The sequence below is a fragment of the Poeciliopsis prolifica genome, unplaced genomic scaffold (genome assembly GCF_027474105.1).
Source record: "Poeciliopsis prolifica strain line A6 unplaced genomic scaffold, Auburn_PproV2 SCAFFOLD027, whole genome shotgun sequence".
Classification (NCBI taxonomy): domain Eukaryota; kingdom Metazoa; phylum Chordata; class Actinopteri; order Cyprinodontiformes; family Poeciliidae; genus Poeciliopsis; species Poeciliopsis prolifica.
The window spans coordinates 3,504,593-3,530,130 of NW_026562402.1; the positions used below are offsets into that span (position 1 = coordinate 3,504,593).

At 39.3% G+C, this 25,538-nt stretch overlaps 1 protein-coding gene across 2 annotated transcripts; it reads left to right on the forward strand.

Annotated features, from left to right (window-relative positions):
- The first annotated feature begins 5,757 nt into the window (after positions 1-5,757).
- Positions 5,758-24,681, forward strand: rbbp8l (retinoblastoma binding protein 8-like). Of its 2 annotated transcripts, none has more exons than XM_055048604.1 (14): positions 5,758-5,902; positions 10,785-10,879; positions 10,981-11,023; positions 12,955-13,050; positions 13,953-14,065; positions 14,210-14,285; positions 14,940-15,118; positions 15,216-15,259; positions 15,768-15,847; positions 16,534-17,251; positions 17,340-17,433; positions 19,735-19,802; positions 19,882-20,074; positions 23,540-24,681. In XM_055048604.1, the coding sequence occupies exons 2-14, from the start codon at positions 10,807-10,809 to the stop codon at positions 23,599-23,601; spliced, it is 1,839 nt and encodes a 612-aa protein (XP_054904579.1). In that variant the 5' UTR covers positions 5,758-5,902; positions 10,785-10,806; the 3' UTR covers positions 23,602-24,681. The 2 variants fall into 2 exon arrangements, with proteins under 2 accessions (XP_054904579.1, XP_054904580.1); XM_055048605.1 differs by having other exon boundaries at positions 14,940-15,112.
- The last annotated feature ends 857 nt before the right edge of the window (positions 24,682-25,538 follow it).

A 25,538-nucleotide genomic window follows, 5' to 3' on the forward strand; every position in this document is an offset into this window, starting at 1 on the left:
GGGCAACAGAATGAACATGAATAAGGTGTGAAGGAGAGAAGATGAGGAATCTATGTGGACTGAGTCCAAACTGAACAAGGCCTGTTAACGATCTGACATTCAGCTTTTGTTGTCAGTGCCCAGAAAATTGCAAATGTAACTCTAAATAATCATGGAACCGGAAACAAATATTTCCTAATTTTCAGCTAAAGCCGTAGCTCGCAAAAACAAGGTTACAACAGACCAACAAGATTTAATACTATAGTACAAAGACATCATTTGTTAGGTGAAGAATAAAAAAATAATAATAATGAAAAATCTGCAGTAAATATAAAAACAGCATGTCAAAATGAACGAAATCACCAGGAGAACATATGGAACAAAACTGCAGGAGGAGATAGTTCAGGAAAATGCCAAGAGCAGCAGGGATTCCCAAGAAAAGCTGGTTGAGTTCTACATGTGACCAGAGCAGGGACATCGAACATACAGGGTTGGTTAAAATCTCCTCAAACCTATTCAAATGGAACATGTCTGATTTGTGCAGCTGAATGTAGCACGAAGAATACTTTCAAACACCAGACAGCTTCAGCTCCAAACCTTCAGCTGTTCACTTCAAATGCTTGTGATCAGGAGGAACTTTCGTGTGATCAGTCTTTCGGCATCACACCCAAATAAACTAAATAACAAGTTTGTGAAAGGAGAGTTTAGGAACTCACTCTAATTTCAACAGGTAATCTGTGTGGTCACCACCCACAAACCCAATGATCAACCCCACGCCAAGCTCAACTTCCTCTTCCTCCGCCATGTTGGCCTGGACTGTTGTCATTTACCTGGAAGAATCGTTTTACTGCACACAACTGCAGGTAAACTTCTCAGCCTATTTCTTGTGATTGTTTGTGATTGTTCCCCGCGCCAGAGGCTCACTCCTAAAAACCATGACAGTCGATACACAAAGAAATAAAGAAGAGAGAGAAAACAGGGCAGAAACAATGGAGACAAGTGTCAGGTGACATTTGTGACGGCTTACAAGTGTGAAAGAAACACACACATTAATACCATTAAGACTGTGTTGTTGTTTGCTCATGCTCTTCAAGTTTCTTGAGTTTACTTTGCTCTAAACTCCATTACACTCATCCTCAGGGAGCTGAGACTTCTGAGAGGAATTAGAGAAGTAATGAAGCCGCCCAGAGGAAAGAAACCTCATAGCAATAAATTTCAGATGTAAATTTTTCAGTCGATCACTCAGCAAAACCTCATCTTTCCACTCCAGCAGTTCAACAGCATTCCTCCTCTGTGTCTACTTTCAGTCACCCGTTATTGTTCAGGGTAGAATGAGGAAGTTTTTTCCCAGAGCTGACATGTCGAGAACATTTAATATCTCATTAGGATTGTTAAGCTTTCCTGTTCTTACAGGTCCCACTGTGCCCTCTTGTGGACTACAATAATCATTGCAACAATGAGGAGGCACTGGATGACTTTTCCAACCATAAAAGCTAAAGTACAGCAAAGAACAGTCGTAAAATAAACACACCCTCTAAATTTACTTTGTCCTGCGCTTGGGCGTACGCTACCACACTGCAGGTTTGAGCTACACTCGCATGGTTCAAAACACTGAAAGCAAATGAAACTGTAACATTATTTCCAGGACTTCTTTTGAATTTATTCTTCAGATTCTCTTGTTGGCAACTCCTCCTGGTTCGTTGGTTTGCAGGGAAACTTTCAAATGTTGATAGTTACACCTACGTTTTACACTTTCAGTCTTTACAGATTTAACCTACATCCAAACAATCTCTTTCCCTTTATGAATAAAATTCACAAAATCAAAACTGACCATTTTCTTCCTTTAATTTAATCGTAAAATCTCATACAGTATAAGAAGCAAATAGTTTTTTAGAATCTGAAAATATGAGATTAATTAAATGTTTAAAGGGGCAGTATCATGTATTTTCCAGGCAGAGTGTCATTTCATAGCACAACCAAGTCACTATGTCACATTCACTTGTTATAAAATTGCTGTATATGTGAAACAGGACTTAAAAAAAATAGAATTTGTAATTTAACGCTATGAAATTGGACATTTTCCTTTTAAAAAAACTTCTGCTCTTTCTGAAACTCAGGAAATTGTCACAAGATCACTCTTCTATCAACCCTTTAACCATGTTTTTATCAGAATTGCAATGAGAAGTAGAACTGAGACACTAAACGCAATGATGACTGGAATGCAGGTCAGGTTAATAAAAAACAGGCTGCAGCTGTCAAACAAAGAATTGGTGAGGTGAGGGACAAGTATGCAAGGGATGATTAATAAACACCAAAAGAAGAGCGTGTGAACAACTGACCAGATCGTGCCTGTTAACAACGGTGATTCATCAGATTAAAACCCAAAAACGGAACATTACAGGAGAATTTTGTTACATTACAGGAGAATTTTGTTACAGCCTCTGGGGTTACTGGCTGTAACCTTGTAACATCTTGAAGTAGCAGATTGTCCCCGACCCATTCAAGGGACAGAGGAGGGTCGTCTTCAACCCCCTCAGAGAATTTTGGAACAATGACTGGAGAAGCCAGTCGTCCTTAATCCCCTCTGAGAACACAGAAGCTGGCAGGCGCAATAGTCTGAACTCTTCAGACTAGAGGAGGGACGAGCGGTGGCCGAGGTGAGAGTCGGGGGTCTAAAGACTGAAGAAGTGACTGTGAGGAAACTATGAAGAGTGCCGCACTGCTGAGGTTGTCAGCGCAGAAGGAGAGCAACTCTTTGACAAGGAATGCTCTGAATGAGGAAACGATGGATGATGATGGTGGTAGAGAAGAAGCTGCTAACTCCAGCTCTCATTTAACCTGTTTATCTTCAACACCAGACACAACTGATGTTGTAACTGATGGTACTTGCGAAGCCCAACCCAAGTGATGTTTGCATGATCACAATACAATTCTTTGACCTTTTTGAATTCTGCATTTAACAATTAACCAATGTATGAAAAACTAATACGACGTCCATAAATAATAAAAACGCAACTGAAACTGAACATTTAATTAATAAAAACTAGCAAAACTGGCAAACTGTAGATTAATCAGAACTAACTATCTAGTCTATCTGCCCATTCATTAAGAACAGCTACACTGAAAGACATTATTGGTCTGTCTTGCTTCCCTAAAGGCTGGGATGAACTCAAACTTCCTCCGCCTTGACAATAAAAAAACAGATTATGTTCTTTGGGAGGTCAGGTATTTCCAACACCATTCGGGAACTGTTCTTTTTTTTCTTTCATAAAGTCACCTTCCTGTCATAAATCTCTGCATTTTGTTCACCAGCTTCCGGGTCGTACAAAACACTCCTGCTCGTCTGCTGACAGGATCTAGTGAAGCGGAACATGTGAGCTCAGTTCTGGCTTCACCACAGCGGCTTTCTGCTTGTTTCAGAATTCATGTGAAGATTTTGCACCCGGCTTTCAATGGTGTCAATGGTCTTGTGTCATCACGGTTAAAGGATGTCAAACGTCCACAAGAAGACGAAGATCAACGAACTGGTTGATCTGCTGATCCATATAAGAGCCGCCCAGGTTCTTTTACAGGCCCACCTCTTCTCTTTAACTTTTCAGTGAAATAGAGCTTCATATCTCAATTTTTCTATTTCTTTCACATCGTTTGTATTTTTTTTTCAAACTGAATAATTATTTTATTGATGTCTTCCTTGCATGTTTTCTTGTTTGTTCCTATTTTTAACTTCTATCAATAATTTCATTGTTCTTATGGTGTCAATCTGCTTGCTGTAAAATGCTGCACAAAGAAATTTGACATTGACAACAGAGCTGAGATGACTGAAATGATTTCTTCAGTCGGTTCATAAAAATCCACAGCTGCTTAAGACGAGGAAAGAGGCTCAGCAACAACGTCAAGAAAAGGTCTGCTGGGTCCGTGTGAATTCATTCAAAAAAAAGTTCTCGGCTCCAACTTGAACAGTCTTGTCAGTCGATCTTACTTTGTGTGAAATAAAGTTTAAGTATACATAAATATGCAGGTACATCTCAGTAAATTAGAACATATGCTTTGATGAGCCTCTTTAGTTAGATTAAAAATACCTTTTGAAAATAATCTTCAAACAAACAATTGAATAAAATCATGTATGTTGCTACTGGGAGTATTTTAGACTCTTTTCTGACATCTTTTATTCCAGACAGGTTACGCTGAAGTGACTTTATCGTTCTACAGGTCTGGCACTGATCATGTCAGAGGGGAAGTTAAACTCAATTTAATAAAGGGATTAATCTCAATTAACTCACAACAGAACAAAAAGACTCTCTCACACAGGGCCAGGTTGGTTTGTTTGGCTATTTGACTTCAATAGATAAAACAATTATTTGAAAAATGCTTCCTGTGCCTGTAGATGCTTTCTGTGCCTTGCATTAAAATGAGTTCGATGATCCGAAGCATTTAAGTGTGACCAATAAGAAGAGTTACACCACAGATTTCTCAGAATTAGCCTCCTGGATCACCTCCCCGACCCTTTGATTTCTTCGCCTGATGTCTTGGATTCCTAGAAGAATAGGTTGAAACACTCATCTCATCTGTTCCCCACACACACACATGCACACACACAACCTCATGTTCCACCTCTTGAGTCGACGTAGCATGTCATGGTGGAGATAGTACGATCTGCTTGTTCTCTTCCGGGAGCCATGGTCCACACCTGCAGCTCTGTGTTTACATCATGTGATGTTTGGCAGGTCGGGTCAAATAGTTGAAAGTTTTCTTTTTAGACAAATTAGCTACTTGAATGTGAAAACACCTGTTTAGATAGACGTCATGACTGGTATTACGCTGCCATATGATAAATTAGCAGCCTGTACGTGTCATGAAGTCTTTCTGCTCTCAATGTTGGTTCCAATAAATCCAAAGCTGAACCTGCTCTTGGAATTGATTTTAAATCTCCTGACCTCTTGAAAGACTTTTCGAATGTTTCCTAAGACCTTCTCAGGCTTCAGCATGAAAAGCAGCGACCTAAAGACGCGAGGAACACGTCAGTCCAGCCATTGTTTTAGGCGTGTGCGGCGCCATAACCCACAAGGGAGTGGCAGGTCATACAGCGACGATAAAGATGCCTGGCTCAGTCCAGTCGAGCCGGTCGTGAGGAATCTGTTTTCGGAATCAGGAAGACGAGTTTTTTTTTTTTTTTAACATCACACAAGAAATGAATGGTGTCTCGTCTCCGTGGCAACAGACCGTCCACTGCAGGCGTCTGCTGCTTGGCCGCATGCTCACATACCAGTAGTGTCACAGCCGTCTGTGACTGCTTCAAACTGCAGCCTGAAGCGTCTCCACAGACATTTGCTTCATTTTATATCAGGACAATGAACATTGTCTCAGCAGATAGCGCCCATGTTATTATTCCTAAATTTATATTAAAGTTCAATTATTTAGTCAATTCTATTGTCACATCAGTTTTTATTTTTTTGTTTGTTTGGTTGGTTTTTTTGGGGTGGGTGGGTGGGGGGCAGTATTGCATGCAGGAAAACAATAACTCTTGGTTTAGATAAGCAGTCACTGGTGCCTACATTGGATATTTCTGTTTCCTGGAACCGGGCTTCCTGGAGCCGGTTTAACCGGTTTTGTTGGATTTCAGCAGAACAGGAATATCAAGGGAGAACTTGCCCGGGCCTCAGTGTTTGTGGGAGGACCGACCCAACCGGTTTTCTCTAGGTAAAGAGATGAGAGAGGGAGAGAAAGAGAGAGAAAAAAAGAACGGTGGGTGGGGGGGTGAGAGCGAGTGTATGGGGCGTTCTCCTTCACCTCAGTCTCTTCTGCTTCTCTCCTCTCCAGTGTTCTGTTCCCTCTCTCTGTTTCAAGCCCATTTTGGACTTCTGAACGGAGAGGCAGAAATCGGGACAGAAGGAGCGCCGCAGCCAGAGTTCCCAGGGTGACTGAGGTGAGTTTGGAATTGGCAAAGGTCAAACCTGAAGGCCAGGAAGGAGGAGCTGCTGGCAGGTACTGCAAGGAGTAAACAACTATACAGGGAACAATTTAAAACTCATGCACATGATTGAGGATACAATTTGGAAGTTTGAGAGTTTATGGATGTTATAAGAACTGCTCACTAATATTCTGTGTAATACAGACAGTTTATATATTTCGTGATAGCTCGGCGTCATTTGAAACGAGTTTGGGCTTTTTTTTTTTATGTTGAGAGGATTTCTATTACATCAGATTTTTTTTCTGTTTGTGATAATAACAATAATTTTAAAAAAGTGTCAATAATTAACCCGGCAACCACATCCTTTTGCCACATGTCTTCCTCTGGTTGTAAACGAGGAAGGAGTTGAAACTCCTGCTCCGTTCCCCTTCTCCACAGCTCTGCAGCGGTACCTGTTGCTGACTTGGACACCAGAACTTTCTTTCAAACAACTCAGCTTTGGTTTTGCTCAGACTCCAAACTTTCCCACTCTGATACAAATCGTTTGGCAGCAAGTGTCTGTCTGTCTGGAAGCAGAGGGAGTGAGACGTGTTTCCTATTGCGTGATGGGTTTCTTCACAGGTGTGGAGCATCCCGGGAGATGAGCGTTGTAACGTCTCTTTCAACTGACTGGAAAATGTCATGCAGTTGGAGATAGAGTCTGAAGCCTAGGGAACCTGAAATTCTTGGTAAGCAGTAATAGATTTATGTGTGTGTGTGTGTGTGTGTGTGTGTGTGTGTGTGTGAGAGAGAGAGAGACAGAGAGAGACAGAGAGAGAGAAGGAAGGGGTGTGAATAAGGATCTGTGATAGCAGAGCCAGCTAACTGAGGCAGGCAGGTCTTTTCTTGCACTGCTGAAGTGATCTGAACAGCCTCTTTCCTGACATATCCTGACATGTCAAGAGACCTGAAACTCCACTGATCAAAATGCTAAATATTAGCACTTGACTAAATTTGGAATATGTTCAGGCACAAGTTTGATGGCAAACTGTGAGTCTGTTGCACACAATGAAGCAAACATTGAATGAAATGCAACACGACAGTTCTATTTGTCAAATCTACGCAAGAAGACAGTTTTTTATTTGAAAAAAGTAAACATGTTTTGTGGTGTTCAGACTATTCTAAAAATTTATGAATTTCATACTTGCAGGTGAATGTCGCCCGAGGCGATTTCAGAGGACCAAAATATTGATGAACTTGTCAAATTAAAGCTCTGTTACCTCAAGTTTGAAAATTCCCAAAAGCTTAAGTTTTTATCAGCTTTACTCTCAGCAATGGAAACTGAAAACCTCAAAGGTGGGGTACTGAAGGTAATCATTAGTTTTTTGACAACCAAGTTCTTGGAAACTCCAAAAGCATCAGTATCTGTGACAGATAGGTTGATCTAGCGGTGGGTTGCCATTTCTCCCACAAGCAAGTGAAATGACTTGAGGTCTTTTACCAAAGCCAAATGAGAAACTTTAACCACTAAAATCTGACGCCGTTCTATTTTTGCTTGCATTTTGTGAAGAAGGAAGTTTTGCTCAGTGACTTCTTCAGATATTGTCTTGTTGCTTCCTTCAGTGGTTATTCTGATGTACAATCAGAGGAAGACAAGTGACAAAAGGATGTGGATGCCGGGTGAATTATTGACACTATTTAAAAGAAAGCCTCTCAACATAAAAAAAAAAAAAAAAACACATTTCAAATGTTGGCATGCTATCATTGGTTCATTTGTCGCAGTGGAGTCTGAACGCGAACAGCACCAGTTGAAAATGTTCCAATCTTGGTCCCCAATCAAACTACTGACCACTATCTTTGTCTTTGCCTCTTTGGGCAGGACGCGTTGTCCCTTTGCCCACTGAGGGTGATCAGAGGGTGTGGTGCTGCCTATTGAATGACAGCCTCACTTGTCTCAGTGTGTCCCAGGGCAGCTGTGACTACAATGTAGCTTACCACCATCAGTGTGTATGAATAGGTCAATAACTGATTGTTGTGTAAAGCTGTTGGGAGTCCTCAGACTTGGAAAAAGTTCTATACAAGTGCAGCCCATTTTACCACTTACCATCCATGCCCTGGGCATCAAGTCACCAAACATGTATTGCGATCCCTAACTGATCATCCCACTCTTCTTCACCTGTGTTTCTGTGGCTTTGCAAAAGTAGAAGTGTTGGTCTAACAGCTGTGATGGGGCACGGGTGAGTTCCTGGTGACACTGATAAAGAGCTGTTGAGTGTCTAATGATGCTTGTTGGTGAATTTAACACCAACAAGCACTTCAAATCTGAACAAGACAGTTTGATCATCCTTTTTATTATGTCTTCTCCTCCTTGAGGAAAAAAGCTTAAAACAATGAGGAGAAGGCGGGAATGACCTTGGGTTCACACATTTATGTCGTTAGATATGTTGTCAGGGGGGCTATCTCTAAAGCCTGCAACCTCATGTGGGTGCTTGTCTCCTTCTTCTCCTGGACCAAACAGAGTTTCAGCTCACTCACTTTCACAATTTCATCAAAGATCAGAACGAGATCACACCTTTATTTCTTTACAAAGACCAGGACTAGGTGTCGCTTATGCTTGAATGCTGTAACATTGGGTCCACAATGCAGACTGATTGTTCAGCATAGTTGTACAATTTTCAATTTGCACAAGAGGTGAGCAAGTGTGTGAGAGACAGAGAGAGAGAGAGAGAGATTCTCTGCAGTAGCTCGCCCATCCCATGTGGTTTATCTCAGGTTAAGAGAAGCCTTTGGAGGGGAGCTGAAACCGGCTTGACCAGTCATGACTTATCTTGCAAGCTGAAAAAGCTGGTAAAAGCTGCTTTCCTGGTAGCAAAGGTAATTAGAGGCTCTGTCCAGCGCACATGTCATGTTCTTCCCTTTCTCTGTCCCAACCTATTCAGCATGGAATGCCAGGTTGCTGTCCACTGGGTCCTCAGTGGTGCTGGAAAGTATAACGATCTTTGAGTTATGACCCTTCAACAAGGGTGGAGGCTGTAGCTGTAGCATGAACTCCCGAACACAGAGGTTGTCTGAACACGCTAGCATGTGAGCTAAGGGTAAGGTGAGCTCATTGCAAATTCACTCCATGCAAAATTAAGCCAGTCTTTACATGTAGGCAGGAAAAAATAAGTAGTTAAAGAAATAGTTACCCTTTACTAAGAATTTGCAGCCAGAACACTCATTTGTGAAGCTCTTACTCAGCACAGTACAGACCAGAGACTTTTTCCAATACATAACACAGCACCAAGCAAGCCAGAATGCACAGAGTGAGTCTTTAAAAACACACACACACACACGCCTACACACGCACACACAAATGCTTTTTTTACTTCTGAAGTTGTTTATTCATTCAGTTGCATTTATATGTCCCAATACTGATAATTTAATAATAGGCACTAGAATGAATATACTATATATAGTCACATCTTAATGTGCTCCAGAGCTAATAAACATTATCATCTTTTTCTTGAGAAAGACGCAGAAATTCTGCGTCTTTTTCAAAAAAAAAGTTTTTTTCCATCAAATCTCGTTTAAACAATGTGTTGTTATTGTTTTCTACATTTGGCCACTCCGAAAGCGGCCAAATCCACACTGTCAGTGAACAGACATAAAGTCCCTGCTGCTTACCTCTGTTCCCATCTTCCTGGGTGTTTACACTCCTGACATGTTTAAGTCTATTTAAAATGAACAGTGTGTGAAGAGCAGTAAACAAACTAATAAGCAGCATATTTATATGGCAAAGCACAAAGCCCCAATCATCTTTCAAGACAATCTGAAAAATTGTGTTCAGTATTGAATCCATAGCGCGTCTGTAAAATCACAGACTAGAATTTGCCAAAATTGTTGCAGACTTAGCCACTTCCAAGTGGGCAGGGCTTATCACTCTATACCCTCTGATTGGCTGATGGATAACAAGTGCTGGCAACATGCCTGAATTAATATATATCATGCAAGTCTTTACATCTGATGTCGCCACAACTTACCGTGTGAACAAGCTAATTCACCTGTGATTTAAATTTCATTTCTCTCTGCAAATGCGAAATTGAGAATTTTTTTTCTTCTTTTTCTTTTCAACAATTTGAAAGATTTGCACACATTAGCAATGGAAACACAATTAGGGACAAGCCAGAACACTGTCCATATAATTTGTCATTGATTATGGGGTATATTCAAGGTGTTGTAGAGAAACACTGAGACCTACAATCAATTCAAAGCGCTTACAATAAAAAGAGCCACACCATGGAACCTGTGGAGAAGAATTTCCCATGATGCTACTTCCACAATCTGATCAGATCGACCCAATTATATATAAATCCACACACAGTGTTAACTCTGAGCTTCTTACTTAGCAGAAGCTCTTCTGTTTTACTAACTGAGCCTATATTGTGTTGTGCGTTATCTTTACTGAAGGAGTGGAAAGTTTCTTGAATTTATTTGTTTGTGTATGTTATCATTTGAAAATGACAATATTTTCAAATGATAACATACACTTGAAAATGCTACCAAATGTATATGGTGTTGTGTCGTTTATGTATTTGAATCACAAAGTGCAAGCTAAAGTAGCACACCTGGCAGGTCCAGTCTAACTAGTTTTCCTAAATATAAAAAAAAGAAGAAAAAAAAACGCTTCCTCATGAGAATTTAGGGACTCGTTCTCAGACTCACACCAACAGTCCTCAGGCTATAACGTTCGTGCGTTTAACTGTTCTTGTGAGTGTTTACACAGGTTTTATCATTTCGTAATAACATGGGATTAAGGGCGTGGTGCAAGCTGAATCCGATCTTATTGTCGCAAAAAAGAAAATCCTGTTTTATTCTATTCTTCTGATCGACAATGATTTAAATAAATAAATAAACACCTGCTTTTTCTGTCACACAGTTTAAGTGAAGTTCAACTGTGAATGTTGGAAATAATGGAGAGCTTTAAAGACCTTCTGCAGAAGCTGCAGGAAGCCCATGAAGGAGAAGTGGAAGGTGAGGGCTAAAGATTTCTGAGCATTGCAAAGATTGTTTTTTGGTTTTGTTTTTTTCACTATAAATTCTAATAGTGATGAGTATGTCTTATTTTTAATCAGTTTTACAGGTGAAAGTCAAAGAGCTGTCCAACAAGAAGGGCTGGTGAGTAGACTCATGGTTTACGTAGAAATTGAAGACAGTTCAAATGCGAAGCGTTTTCAGATCAGACAGGGAGGCAGGTGGGCACGCCAGACCTGCACCTGGCTCCGGGTTCACTGCATGGAAGGAAGGAAGCTCATGTTGCAACAAGTCTGTTATTGAGTCACCGAACTTTTGATTCTTCTTAGAACTGAGAGAAAAGGAAAAGGAGATGGGAAGAGTATTCAATGTAAGCACACAATTAGCACTTTTAAGCCATTCAAAAAGTCTAATGAAGATACTAGACATTCTCCCAGTGGATCTTTATTTACTATAGGAGCAGGCGGCACATGTCAATAAAACTCAGTTTTATGAGGCTGCAGAACACAGAAGCTTTGGTGAGGATACTGCAGGACAAAACTAATTAACCATTAATTTTGTTACTTAAAATGAGATTAAACTGCAGTTTAAAAGTCTGAGATCTGATCAAAACAACAGTCCTCTGCCATTAGCTCTGTGTGGCTGCAGAGAAGATAGTTATTATTATTATTATTTTGGAAAATGTTAATGCTTAGTTAAAGTCGAGGCGGACAAAGTTGGGACAATCAGAAGAGAGTTCTTATCTGATGGTCCGCTAGACTCGGTTCGAACAGCTGGTGCGGTTTGCTTTCACACCACACAAATGAACCGAACTTTATGAAAAACCCATTTACCCCCTCGCCTGTGGTGGAGCTGCACCAAGACTCACTGGAGAGAACAACACGAAAACCTCTGAAGAGGACACGAACACAACTTCTTTCTTCACAAATTGTAAACAGAAATGGTGTGTTGTCATTCACTCTTCAACGCTCAGGACGAGCCATTCTTCCCACTACCATTAGACTCCTTTTGCTTTTGTTGTATTTGCCCAGAATGTCCTGCACAATAGTCTGATTTCTGTTTCTGGAGGGGTTTCCGGTCCCCTTGGCGTTCACATGTACATTAGAACCTCACCAGAGTTCACTTCAGCAGAACCAAGACCTTGGTTTGAAGGTGGACCAGAGTTTGATTTTTGATTTTTTTTGGCTTGATTGCTCGTTCCCACCTCCCCAGACAAACCGGATGTTTCTTGGAAAGTTTGGTTCACTAGGAAAACAAACTGTTTGTTCCGCTTTTGATTAAGGTGGACTAGACAGAGCTGGTGTGAAGGCACTTGAACATAGTTGTTCAAGTTTACAATCATAGCTCCATGAGGCTCCTAACATTTCCAGATGCATCTTGTTCCCTGACAGGGACGGATAGTGAGAGACCTCAAAGGGGAACATGGAAATTCCTGTTTTCTGTAAAAAGCCTTGAACTGTCTCACAGCCTGAATAAACCGCGGACATGTCTTAGCATGCTATGGAAGAACATTTCCTTTGAAACAGCTTCCTTTGTACTTCTTACATCATTCTAAACATCTCAGAGATAGTGATAGTGCTTCACTCAGAAGCACATCATCATTTAAACCAAATGCATACACTCAAATCTTAGGAAATTAATGACAATCAAACTTCTTTTGGTTCTAAATAAATCTCTGACAAATTGTTTCTATCAGTATTATGACTAGAGATGCACCAACTTGATATGATGAACAAATTGATTTGTCCAATCCATGAGGGTAGATCTGTTCAGGAATACAATGCTTTGTGTTCTGAGCGACATCATGCTTTATTATTTTACAGAATTTCTTTCTGAGACAGCAGGAAGGTTTGTTTGTTTGTTTGTTTGTTTGTTTGTTTGTTTGTTTGTTAGAGATAGTTTAGAAAATTCTTGAAAAAGAAGAAAAACTTTGGTCTGACTTGACTTCAGACAGTGAGAAATAACAAAATATGTGTCGTTTTTATTCTGCGAGTGTAAAAATCTGATTTCATTTGTAGGTTTATGGAATTTGTTTGCATTACTAAAACCCGACTCTAACTGCTTGATGCCAACAGCGACACAAAGCGGATGGAGGAACTATTCACCAGAAACCAGCAGATGAAAGAGCAGCAGAAATTACTAATGGAGAACATCAAGACTCTAGAAAACAGGTAACACTGAATTAAAACCGGATGTTTTCTGTTTTGTAAAGGGACTTGAAATACTAAAGGCATCCAGGTAGTAATTAAAGGATGACATAAAAACTATTAACGGTGGCTAAAGCTTAGGAAAGTAATAACATGAATTAAGCTAAAGATTTTAGTGTAAAGACTTTCCTTGAGATTAGTAAGATACAAAAAGATGAAAACGGCTTTGTACCTCTTCTGTTGGTCAAAGGAGAGTGTTTTGCTTTTAAGATGCTAAAACCTATGTCATGTTGTCAGACAAGTTCCATTTCAGAGGTTTCTTAGCGCTACCTGTCGTCTTCTTCGTCTTTCCTGCCAGTAGTAACACTCGGTTGTTAATCATGTGACCTGTGATGCAAAAAAAAGCGCTTCCATTGCAGTTTTGTGAAACACATTTATTTCAATACCTCATACTAATGCAAAAATGTCTTATTGAAAATCAGGTTTTCTCAAAATTAGCAAAATTCAATGAAGCGAATGTATTTTCCCATTTCTGATTTGCACATTTATACAGTCGATGGGAACGCAGCTACAGTTAAGCCATCGTTTCTACTGGGACTTGAAATTACATTGTCACGTAAGATGATGTTGGTTCAGTCGACCCGTTTCCTTTATAAATAAAACCGTCATTCAAAAAGTGAGCAATCTGTAGCTTCACCTGCTCAGGTTGCCGGGCCTGACAGATTTTTATTTCTTATTTTTATACAAAAATAACTTGCTTACAATAATAGCTGATTGCCACACAGTTACGTTTTTCAAGTGTGGAACAAATCCAGCTTTCGCAGAGAGATTAATATACAAGAGCCTCCTCAAATATATGAATTCAGAGCTTAATTGACATAAAATTAACACTTGAATTAGCATTATTTTTTCTGCTGTGTGTTCAGACTGAGAGCCGGTCTGTGTGACAGATGTACCGTAACCCAAGAAGTCGCCAAGCGAAGACAGCAGGAGCACGAAGCCTTACGCATACAGAGCCTTCAGCACATCTCCCTCCTTGGTATTCCAGATGCTTTTTCCTTTTCTAATGCTAATAAGCATCATTAGCTTCCTCTAAAAATTACTTTGTTTTACAATTCTTTTCTTGTTGCCTTTATCTAAAAAAAACTCTATTTTTCACTGCGACTTGTTCTTTGGGTTTTAGCTGGAGAAATGACCAACCTTCGGAAAGAGAATCTTAGACTTAAAAACGAGATTGCCAGTTTAAGAGCAGCACTTGAGTGAGTATGTGATATTTGACTGGAAAGTTTCCACTTAGTTTAGCTTATCGTGAGCTAAAACTACAACAAGGTTCAGCTTATTTTAGAGCTAGTCCTAAAATCCTCCTTACTGATTTATACAGTTTAGTTTATTTATTCTTTTTTATTTGTACAGTTTCACTCATTAGGAAAACAATTATTGCTGCACCAAAAAGGGATTTGGATAAAAGTGCAAATTTAAAAAATAAATGTGACGTTTAAAACTGAATCCTGAGGAAGTTGACAAGCAACAACACCATTAGCATTTCAATTTAATCAGGTCTGGGTGCTATAACTAAATGTTTCCAATGAGGACTCAGCTTAACAAAGTCCATTAAACTGACCTTTATCAAAAGGTTTCACTCTTTGCATAATACTATATTATGCAAAGAGTATTTTACATTGTCAGTTCATAACAAATGTCCCATATATCAAAGTCAAATTTATTCCAGTTGTAGATCACATTTGTTTAAATTCAAATGCATTGAGAATAACTCAATGTCATTTTAATCAAATTCCTCCCAGTTCCAGTCATTTCAGTACAAATTCTATTAAACTGACCTTAGTTTTGTTTTTAGCGCCCCCTTAAATGTGTCCTTTGTTTCTTCAACACTACCTGTTGGTGTGTGAAAGCAGAAGTTGCAGCGAGCACAACAACAACAATAACAACAACTCTGTCGACATCAAACCAAAGTTGTCTCCTGACCCCCTGTCCCCCGGAGCTGTAGCCCTGGTCAGCCCAACCAGCCAGTCCAGAGACCAACCAGCAGATGGCGATGTACTGGTGAAGACTGAGGCAGACCACAGAGGTGAAGGTGAGGCTCACCAGAGAAGGGCTTCTTTTCATAGAGCAGATTTTGTCATTTGTTCTCTTATATCTTTTATTTATTTATTTATTTTATTTTTTTACAGAAACTGAATGCAGGCTGCTGAGAGGCACAAACCGAAGTATTTTTGTAAGTTTTTAAATCAGCTCCCTCTACTCTGCCTTTGTTAAAACCTAAATTAAGTTTTTACAGTTGCTTAATCAGCATGATTACAACTTCCATTTGTATCACTGCATTGGACGAATGAGCTAAAGCTTAGGCCACACATAAGCAAAGGACCTGACAGTCTAGCAGACCCGGTTTGATTGGGGACCAAAATTGCGACATTTGTTCCATTTTCAGCTGCTGAAATTAGAAATTACACAGCTCTGTGTCAAATGAACCAAACCCTTTGAGCAACCTGTTCCCTAACCTAAGTTTTTGGTGGGCTGGAATTTGATTACGCATTCACACATACAAACAAGAGTTAACAACTTGAGTTAAATTAAAGCAGATGAAACAGGGCTGATGTGAATGCACCCCCAGGTTCTAAAAATTATAGCTATTTTCTTTGAGATCGGACTGTATTTCTTTTAGTCAAAGAAATCTGGCAGTAACTTTGACATGTATTGTAATCCAACCCTTTTTTCTCACACAGGAAGTATACAAGCCTCAGCCAACTTCAGCATCATCATCCTGGAAGACAGAGCACAGACTAAACCGATCTAGAGAGAATAGGTAAAAACCTTATATGTGGGTTTATGCATAAACATCTTCAAAAGATACGAAAAATTAAAAAAAAAAAGCCAAAATGCTTTGTTCCCTGGAAGCCACATGAGTTTTTATGAACTCATAATGGCAGCACTCCCCCCCCTAATTTGTGGGGAGTGCTGCCATTCCCAAATCCTGGTTTTGACTTGAACTAATGAATATAATCGTAGAACTTGAAGTGGCTGAAAGAATTTATTCCAGTTGCAAACATCTCAATTTTGGTCCAGACTGTCATTTACGGGCTGGACATTTTTGAGTCATCAACGTTTTTATTAATGGTTGTATTTTATTAGCAGGTGTCATCTGCATAAAGTGAGATAAAGCATAAGCTGAAGTAGCTGTACAATATGAAGGACAAAAAAATATATATATTCTCAGACAGAGAAAATACAGTCCTTCCTACGTCAAGCCAAATTTAATTTACGTCATTATTTTAATGACTTCAAATATGCAGCAATGGAGAGAGTCATTGTTCAATAGAGAGCAAAGACAACATCTACTGGACATGACGGGTGACACCTGGGACCTTTGAGACTTTACCTCAGTTTTGTTTTGGTTCTTTTTTGTCCTGGTTTTCCCATTTTGTTAAAAGAAAAATAAGATCACATTCCTTCCTAATATATAACTAACTTCTGTTCATCATTTCCCCAAAGCATTGAAGCACTTGATCAGCATTCCTCCATGCATAACCCACTTCTTCGGAAGAAGTCCTCCTCCTCACCAAGTGGAGAGGTGAGACCAAACAGACCTGTGATCCACGCGCCCATCCCCTGCCATCCCAAGCCAATCAAGAGTGGCCCCGTCTCTCTGCCCTGGCCTCTATCTGAAGGTCCGAACTGGGGTCCCCTGGCAGCTGTGGGAGCCAACCCGGGCCTGCAGAACCCTTCCAACAGGCTTCATCTGACACGTCTTTCCAACTTGATCCCACAAATCTCACAAGCCACCATCAGAAGGCATAGTTTAGGTTCTCCGTGGCAGAGCCAAAAGCAGAGCACGCCTCCGCCCCCTAAAGAACCAACAGTGGTGTTCACATTCAGGAGGATGCCAGAGAACATAGAGAATGAAACTAAGCCTGTGGAGAAAAGAGAAAGCCCACCTTCCAAGACTGAAAAAGTCTCTGGAGAAGAACTTCGAGAGAGCTCTGACGGGCCTCTGGACCTTTCCGATCGAGCGAAGTCTAAACCTAACCAACCTGGAAATGATGACAGTCCCATCGCCTTGCAAAGCGAAGGAGACATACAGAGGAGCCCTGACAGAAATGTAAATACAGCCATACCTGTGTCATCACCTTCACTCATTTCTCTCCCTTCTTCCTCCTCCTCAACACCCATCAAACAAGAACAAGAGTTGAACAGTGATCATAACCATGAGGTATTTTCAAACTTCTTCACACTAAAATTTTAATTAAAATTTTTTATCAAGGTGAACAAAAGATGTAATGATGGTATTATTGCCGCAGGTTAACGATCAGGACAAAAACGAAGAAGCAAATGATAAAATGGAGCAAAGCAACGGAAAGAAAGTTCCTGTCCTCACTCTGTCATTACGTCCAGGTAAAGATTACGAAAATGTCTGCAACTCTGTCTGCTTGCTGACTAACAAATCTTATCCCTTAATCATGTTGAGTTGGAAATGTGGGATGGCAGTATTCAGTAAATCGACTGAAATAGTTTTTTCCAAAAGTAGCTGGAAGTAGCACACCTACCTCAGACTCATAACCAGCAGTATTTACTGAAGTAGGAAATAGCTAGCTTAGAAATCAACCCTTTCCCCTTTCCTTCTGGCAAATTGACTTAAATCTGCTCTTACAGCAGTGCAGATTTAAAAGTGTACAAAAGACTAGATGCTAACCAGTTCTCTCCTTGCTTCTTCACAAGCTAAAATAAAGGTGAACTCATCTTACAAACTACAATGCTCCTAGGGATGCTTGTAACCGGCATTATGGAGAAGTATTGTTGTTATGTCATGCTGCAGGTGGAGTGTTGGAAAGAGCGGAAGCTTCTTAAAGAGACGGAGACCATTTTCCAGGTGTCAGATACAGCAATGTCCAGAGAAATCATTTTTGATACAGTATTTTCAAAATATATAAAGTTACCATTACACCCCTGATACATATTTTTTTCTTTGAGATGTTTGGAGTTTTTGATGCATAAAATGTTTTGAACTGACACTGCTCTGATTACATGTTAGCTGGAGCCCCCTAAGAGTTTCTTTTTGATTCGTTAAATTGAAACCACTCTGAATGTTAGATGATTTAACACAACCCCATTATAAAGAAGCCGTAAATCTATGCCAGATGTTTTTTTGTTTTGTTTTGTTTTATTTTTTTTTTACTTTCCTCCTCTTGCTAAGCTTGACAAACTAGCTTTAAATTTAGCCTATACAGATGAGAGCGGAAAATCAAGTTCTGAGAAAGAAAGCTATTTACTGAATGTGTCAGCTTCTTCATACAGCCTTGGTTCATTAAAAAAGAAAACATTCTGGCTTCATTGACTGTATTCCGTTAATATCTCATAAATTCCTGTTATGAGAAAACTTCAACCTGAAACCAGACATTTACAAACACTAAAAAAGTTTTGAAATGTATTTTTTCCTCATTATCTGACATGAAAATTGGCTGAAAATGTCATCATAGTTTATAAAGCAAAGGGTGTGGACTTGATAATTGTATTTCAATGAGGAAAAATGACTTTCACGTTAAATCTCTTTTTAAATGTTGTACTGCACCGGATGCTAATGTCATCGCCCACTGCCCACATTTCTAAAGAAGTATTTTTATAGAAGTTCCATGAATGATCAGCTGTTCCTGAAACACTTGAAGGCTGAATGGTTATAACCAAACTTTTCACCAAACTTATGGTGGAATAATATAAAAACGGAATATGAACAATAAATATCCTTATTGTTGTGCTCATATGTCTATTTATGTGATAATTTAACAGCAAAAAGAGCTTTAGCATATAATTTCAGAATATGGTTTTCAATTAAAATGCGATTTATAGTTAGTAATTAATTGCAGACCCTTCTATTAACTCACTTAAAACTTTTCAATAAAGCTCCACCACTAATAAAAATAAATTAAATATAATATCAATATCATTATTGACACATAACGCATTCAATAAGCTTGCTTTGCATTATGTATGTCTGCAGTTTGTGTAGTTTTTGGCCTCTAAGTGTCGCCATGGAGCCAATAACTGTACAAACGTGTGTAAAGCAGCCAGAGAGCCTCACAGTGTTGAAACGTCTAAACTGTTATGTCTGGTTTTGTGCTCAAATATGTTTTTTGAAGATGTTAGTCTTTTGCCTTCTATGTCTCTCAGGACAACAACTTTCTATGAACTATGTTCAGTTCAGCGTTGAACAGGACTGCTGTCCTATTTTAAGCCTCACAGGGCATCATCTAAATTATTGCTTTTGCGTGTGTTCTTTATCAAAATTAAAAAGCAGTGTGACATACCGGTTGCTCCTGTTTGTTTCTCATCCAGCCTCAGCACAGGTTCAGTCTGACAGATAGTTAATAGATCTCGTATTCATTCCCTTTTTTGTCCTTCATATAACCATTCCACCAGCACTCACCAAACCACAACAGCTCTACCTCAGGGTGTGTTGCGCAAGTGGCTGAACAGGTTATTATGGAAATGTGTCACATGCTGATGTAGATAAGTAAGTTTGATTGTGACAAATGCCTGTTAAGGCAAGAACTGTGAAAGAGTAAAGCGATGGCTTCTTCTGGAGTTCAGTGTTGATGTTCTACTCACTGAAGCAAAGGAAAGCAGAACAAAAGTATGACATATTCCTTTAGCTGAACAGTTAGCAGTGGAAAAACATGTCTTGTGCTCATTTTTCCATAGCACTGGTAAGGCTAGAGACCCTCACATCTCCGCTCCAGAAACAAGAGTTGAAGACGTCAAACGGCAAGGTAACTCCAACCGAGACACAGAGCTGATTGTGTTGCTGAACGTCTAAATCTAAAGCTGCGTCTTTATTTCTGCCTTTAGCAAAAGTGTCCTTCTATTGCGAGCCCTTGTGCTTCCTCAGCATCGCCACAGTCCTCATCTTCAGCAAATGAGGCAGACAGCAGCCTGGACGAGCAGGAAGACAATAGTGGGTCGGGTCAGGAGAGCAAGGCAGGCCACAGGAGGAAGAGACTCCGCATAGAGACCGAAACCGACAAAGACTCAGACACAAACAGTGAGTAGTGGGTTTATTTTTAGTCCCTGAATGTTAGACACATTGAATGTGGGTATTTCAGTATAACAGAACTGATAAGAATGAAGCAACAGAATAATAATATTTAAAAAAAAGCTCACTGAGTTGGAACCAAGTATTCTGGCACAGTTTGATTACAGTCCTACGGAGCCCCCTAGGGGACATAGGGAAAAAAAAAATTATGTTCCCTCACAAAACCTTTGTGTGTGTATTTGTACTTTTACTTAAGTACATTGTTTTTTGTACTTTCTCCACCACTGGGTATGTACATGTTGCAGGGGCAGTGTTGTTTAAAATCAACTTTTTTGAGCTTTACATAATGTCATGATCAAAAACATACCAGGATCGCTGCCTTGATTCTTTCATCCGTGTTTGAGAAATTCTCTAATCCCCATGGCAATCATTCAGCTATGCAAAATGCCTGGTTCAACCTCGCACCACCTTTCAGCCATAGCTCCTCTTCGTTTGCAAGCTTCTGCCTCACAGAGCAGCCCTGCCTTGCAACTGCCCCACTCAGTTCCTTCAGACTAGCCAGCAGCAATTAGCAAATATAAGAACATCTGCTGAGCTCATTATATGATCTACTTCTCAGTGCAACACCAGTAAAAATGTTGTTAGAGGGTTGACAGAGGAGTGATGTTATGATGACTTCCTGAGTTTCAGAAATAGCAGGAGATTTTAAAGAGACAGACGGCCAATTTTAAGGCCTTAAACTTAAATTTATTTTAAGGCATTTTGGGTGTTCATATCCACTGTAAAAAAAAAATCAAGTAACATAGTTACTTTATTATGCTAGAAAATGACATTATATGCACGGAGAACCTATAGTATTGTAAACATTTCTTGCTGCATGTCTTTTAACTCTTAACTTAATATGTTCCACTTGTGATGAATAAACGATGTCACCCTCTGCGCTGAGTTATTGTGCGGAGGTGTTGACTGACATGTCGCATGTATGGAACAACGCTGTGACCAAAGTCCGCTATATAGTGATATGACATTCAATCAACAGTGTACACAATCTGATTCTTCTGAACGGATCTTTACTAAGACGATAGGACTTAGCTTTAGAATAAAGCTCTTAACCTGTCATAGGTTTAACAGAAAAACCTTATTAAAATCTTGCATTATAGCAGAAAGCACAGAAAGCTCTTTGACTGTGTAAAAGTTAAAGTAATATTATTATTATTATTATTATTATTATTATTATTATTATTATTATTATTATTATTATTATTATTATTATCTGTGTTGTGCTTGCTTTTGTTGAAGCAGTACAAATGTACCGTAAATACTTCATCTCTAAAGTGCTATCCTTGTGACTGTATGTTCAACAGCAGCAGGAAGCTGATGCCTGAGCATTATTTACTGAAAGTCAGACTCGGTGGTGCAAAATATGAAATCATAAACTTTACTGGGGTTTTTTATTTGTTTTTCATCACATCTAATGTCTCAGATCATCCAGCTGAGTTTAGCATAAGACAAAAAGTTACTTTGTGTAACTTTGCAAGAAGTCATCAAATAATGGCAGCTAGGTCGGACTACCAAAGTTATTCCAACATTGCAATCGACTGCAGGACATCTAAAGCACTGCAGGCCTCTCCTGTATCAGTTACAGTCAGTGTTTATGATTCGACAACAAGAAAGAGACATGGCAACGACTGTGTCTGTGGGAGGGGTTTTACAGCCAAAACCCGACAAATCGAAAATAACGCACCAGCAAGTTTCACATTTACAAACAGACATCTCAGTGATTTTAGCTCCATCCAGATGAATCCCAAAAATATGTCAGCTAAAAACTTGGCCTTCAGCAGTCCAGTTGAATCGTCTCTCTGTCCTTTGTCAGTTCTTTGCTCTACCTTTCTCCCCCTTTTTCTTAAAGAAACAACTCTCAGGTCCTGTTTGTCTGTTGGGGAGACAGTTGTAGGCCTGACACTTCTCCTTTTGTCCTCTAATTGTCCACTTTCAGCACTTTTTAAGCACACCATGCACAATATGCTTGGCATAGGTACTGGACAAAAACTATGTTAAAAGAGAACCCAAGGAGCTTCAGGAAGCCTGCAGAAAGTTGAATTCTATTTTGAGATACTGCAAAAAAAAAAAACTGAACTGCTCAGAAGGAAAATATGCATTATGATTTTTTTTTTTAAATCTCCGTGAAGCATTTATTTACTGTTTCCTCTTATTACGTCAAATGTCTAAAACCAGACAGTTGATAGTTTATTTTAAAAGTGAAACCACAAATGTGCGTTAGCAGCAAAATAAAGAAGAGCAAAGTTAGTTTGTTCCATGCTACAAAAATAAACTGCATGTGAGTGTGTCCTGATTAACATGTTGCATTGTCTTTAAATGTGGAGATAAGATCTGCAGTGCTTCAGAGGTTTAATGTGGTTCAGTTCTGCTCAGAAGGTTATGCACTCTCACAATGACAGATCTCTGCTCTGCACTTCGTAGTTTAGCTTAGTTTAGTTTGGTTTAGTGTAGTTTAGTTTAGCTTAGTTTAGTTTGGTTTAGTAAGCCCTTCCGCAACACTGTGATTGAGATTGTTGCAACCTAAAATGACTGATTTTGTGGCATATTTTTCACAAAGTTGTGGTCACAGTTGCAATTGTTTTATGCTTTATCTTTGCCTTAAAAATCTTTGCGAAAAAGTTTAAATTCCTGCACAGAACTTTCCCTACAAAGACGGGATCTCACCATGACTAATATGTAAGTGTAATATAAACAAATCCTACTGAACATCTCAAAATGGTTTTTGCAAAAAAAAAAATTAAAAAATTTAAAAAGTCAAATGTCATCGCTTAGCTTTACATATGCTTACGCCTTTCAGGTTCGGTTGTCAAGAGACATTGTGAAGCAGGAAGTTGGACTATTAGGTCGGCTAAGCAGATTGGTCAAAATTCGGCCGCGTTTCAGTGGTTGGTCAGATTTGTGGAAAAGACTCGCCCTAATGGTTGCCATGAGAAATTCAAGGATTTCTCAAATATGAATAAATTAATTAAAACAACATTTTGTGTTTGATGAGGGAGTAACATTATAATATGATATAAATCTAAAAAAATAAATAAATTAAAAAATTAATTTAAAAAAGAGTAGATTTTTGCATATTAGGTCCCTTTAAATAAATTCTGAGGGACCAATTCTTGCTAGTAAGTTGTACCTGACAAATTGGTCGGTTAAAGTGTTTTGTGGCAACTAGATAGAACCTGGCTGCCCTTTATAACAAAATCAAAAGCTAATAATAATATTTAATTTAAGCTGAATCTTTTACATTTTAACACAAATGTCCTGGAATCCATACTTTTGAGTTTAGTAAGCTTGGAAAGAAGAGCTGTTGTTTCTCTCTTCCTTTAGCTATTCCTAATATTATACCCATCTTAACAAGAATTTCTCTCAGGGGTTTTTGTCCATCTACAACAATTTAAAATCCCTTTCTGTTGTTCACAGACACGCACCAGGATAGAAGATTCAAGATCACAGTGAGAACCGAGGAGAGGAGCCCCAGCTAGAGAGGGGGATGAAAATCACACCTGGACGCTCATACCGACGAGAAGTTACCAATTTCCTCCCACACGGAGGCAGCGTGGCGAGATGCAAACCCAGCACCGACTTCATCAAACATCCTGAACGCTCTGCCGCGGAAAGGAACGGCTCATTTGCATATTGTTTTATTTCATAAGCGTGACGCCTAACCAGCTTCCACTCCCTTTTACATCAGTTTTTGTGTGTGTGTGTGTGTGTATGCGTGTGTGTGTGTGTGTGCATGTGTGTGTGTGTGCAGAACGTGATCAAAAAATCACACGTGCAACCGAATATACACCTTCATATACATGTAGAGGTTGTAACTTTGCAAATACAGGTTGCACCAATATGGTACGGCTTCATATTTGTCACCTACAGAAAATAACAGTAATCTGTAGGTTTGTCAGCAGAAGTGAAAGACATTAGTCAGCTGATTTGTATTATGGCAGGTTATTATTATATTGTGTGTGCGCCTGTCTCTCTCGTTCTGGATGTTCCTTTTTATACTCTGAACATACTGCTAAACCAACAGTAGTGTCATCTCCCAACATGTTGCGTCATAGCGAATGCATTGTAGCTCGTAGTCGACGCAAAAACCGAGCAGCTCGGATTCTGGGATGAGAACTCATCCTCAACGCCAGCAGCTTTCCAGAGTAGCCACACTGTTTCAACTCTGTCACTCAACCAGCATGAGGAAAAAAGTTTCTTATTTTTTCTTCTGGTTTTGTCACATTCAAATCTAGAACAAATCTTTAATATAAAAAAAAAACAAAACGCTGAGTTACAAAGCAGTTGTCAAATGATGACTTCAATCATGGCCTTACGTGAAACATAATTTCTACCACTGTTAAAGTCTTGACAGTCCTGTGATTGATCAGGGTTTTTTGTTTGTTCTTTTTTTCTTTTTGCTTCAGTTTTACTGTAGAATTAAGAAATCACTTAAACAGCTTGTCTCACATGATCTGACAAATTAGCAGATCATGTCCAGACTGACAGAAGTGAATTAGTGTCATGAGTTGTATCGTGTTAAATATGTGGTTGGAATAAAATTGAACAGTTTTCTTTTATGACCATGACTGTTTTGCCTTTTTTATGCTTTGTGATAATAAATGTACATCATTGGAGCGACTAGAAACCGTCCTGCAGCAACAGTGTACACAATCACACAATAATGAAAATAAAGTAAATTAACTTTTAAGTTAAATAACAAAATAATAACTTAAAATAAATCATATTTAGGTTCTAACTGTCACTATTTTGACTTCTGAATCAATCAGGGTCTTTTTTATCAGGCCTATAAAAAAAGGCCTCAAGTTATTTAACCTTAAACAGGAGGAAATAACTCCCTATGACGTGGTAAAAGCGAACTTTAAATGTTCATACTTAAATTACATAAGAATTTAAGTTATTTAAACAAGTGTGCAAGCAGTCCACCATCTGCTTGGGAAGAGGCCATATTTATTCCTGTTTCTGAGTTCAGGAACAAAACCAGCATACAGAACATGAAACAGCACATTTCATGTTCTGCGGTGGCTGCTTATTCCTATTATGATCGATATAGAGCAGTTTCTGGCTGGTTGTTTTACAGTGACTGAAACCGACTGCTGTTCTGTCAGGAAACTCTTAGCTGCAGGGCGGAGAAACGAGATGCAGTCTGGCTTTGACAGTCACACATTTTGCAACACATGGCAGCTTGTTTTTACAAAAATGCCACTGTGTGACCAGCCAATGGTGAACTTCACTGCACAAGGGAAAGAGCAAGTTATTCCATTTCAATAATGGTGCCAACTCTGTCACTTCTGCTTTTCAATTGTTCAGACATGATCATAAAACGGAAACATCCTCCTGCTGAAAGCTTCTGTCGCTTTTTTGTGAGGCCTTGAAAAATGTCCGGATCAAAGTACATTTCAGCTTCCCCACTTCT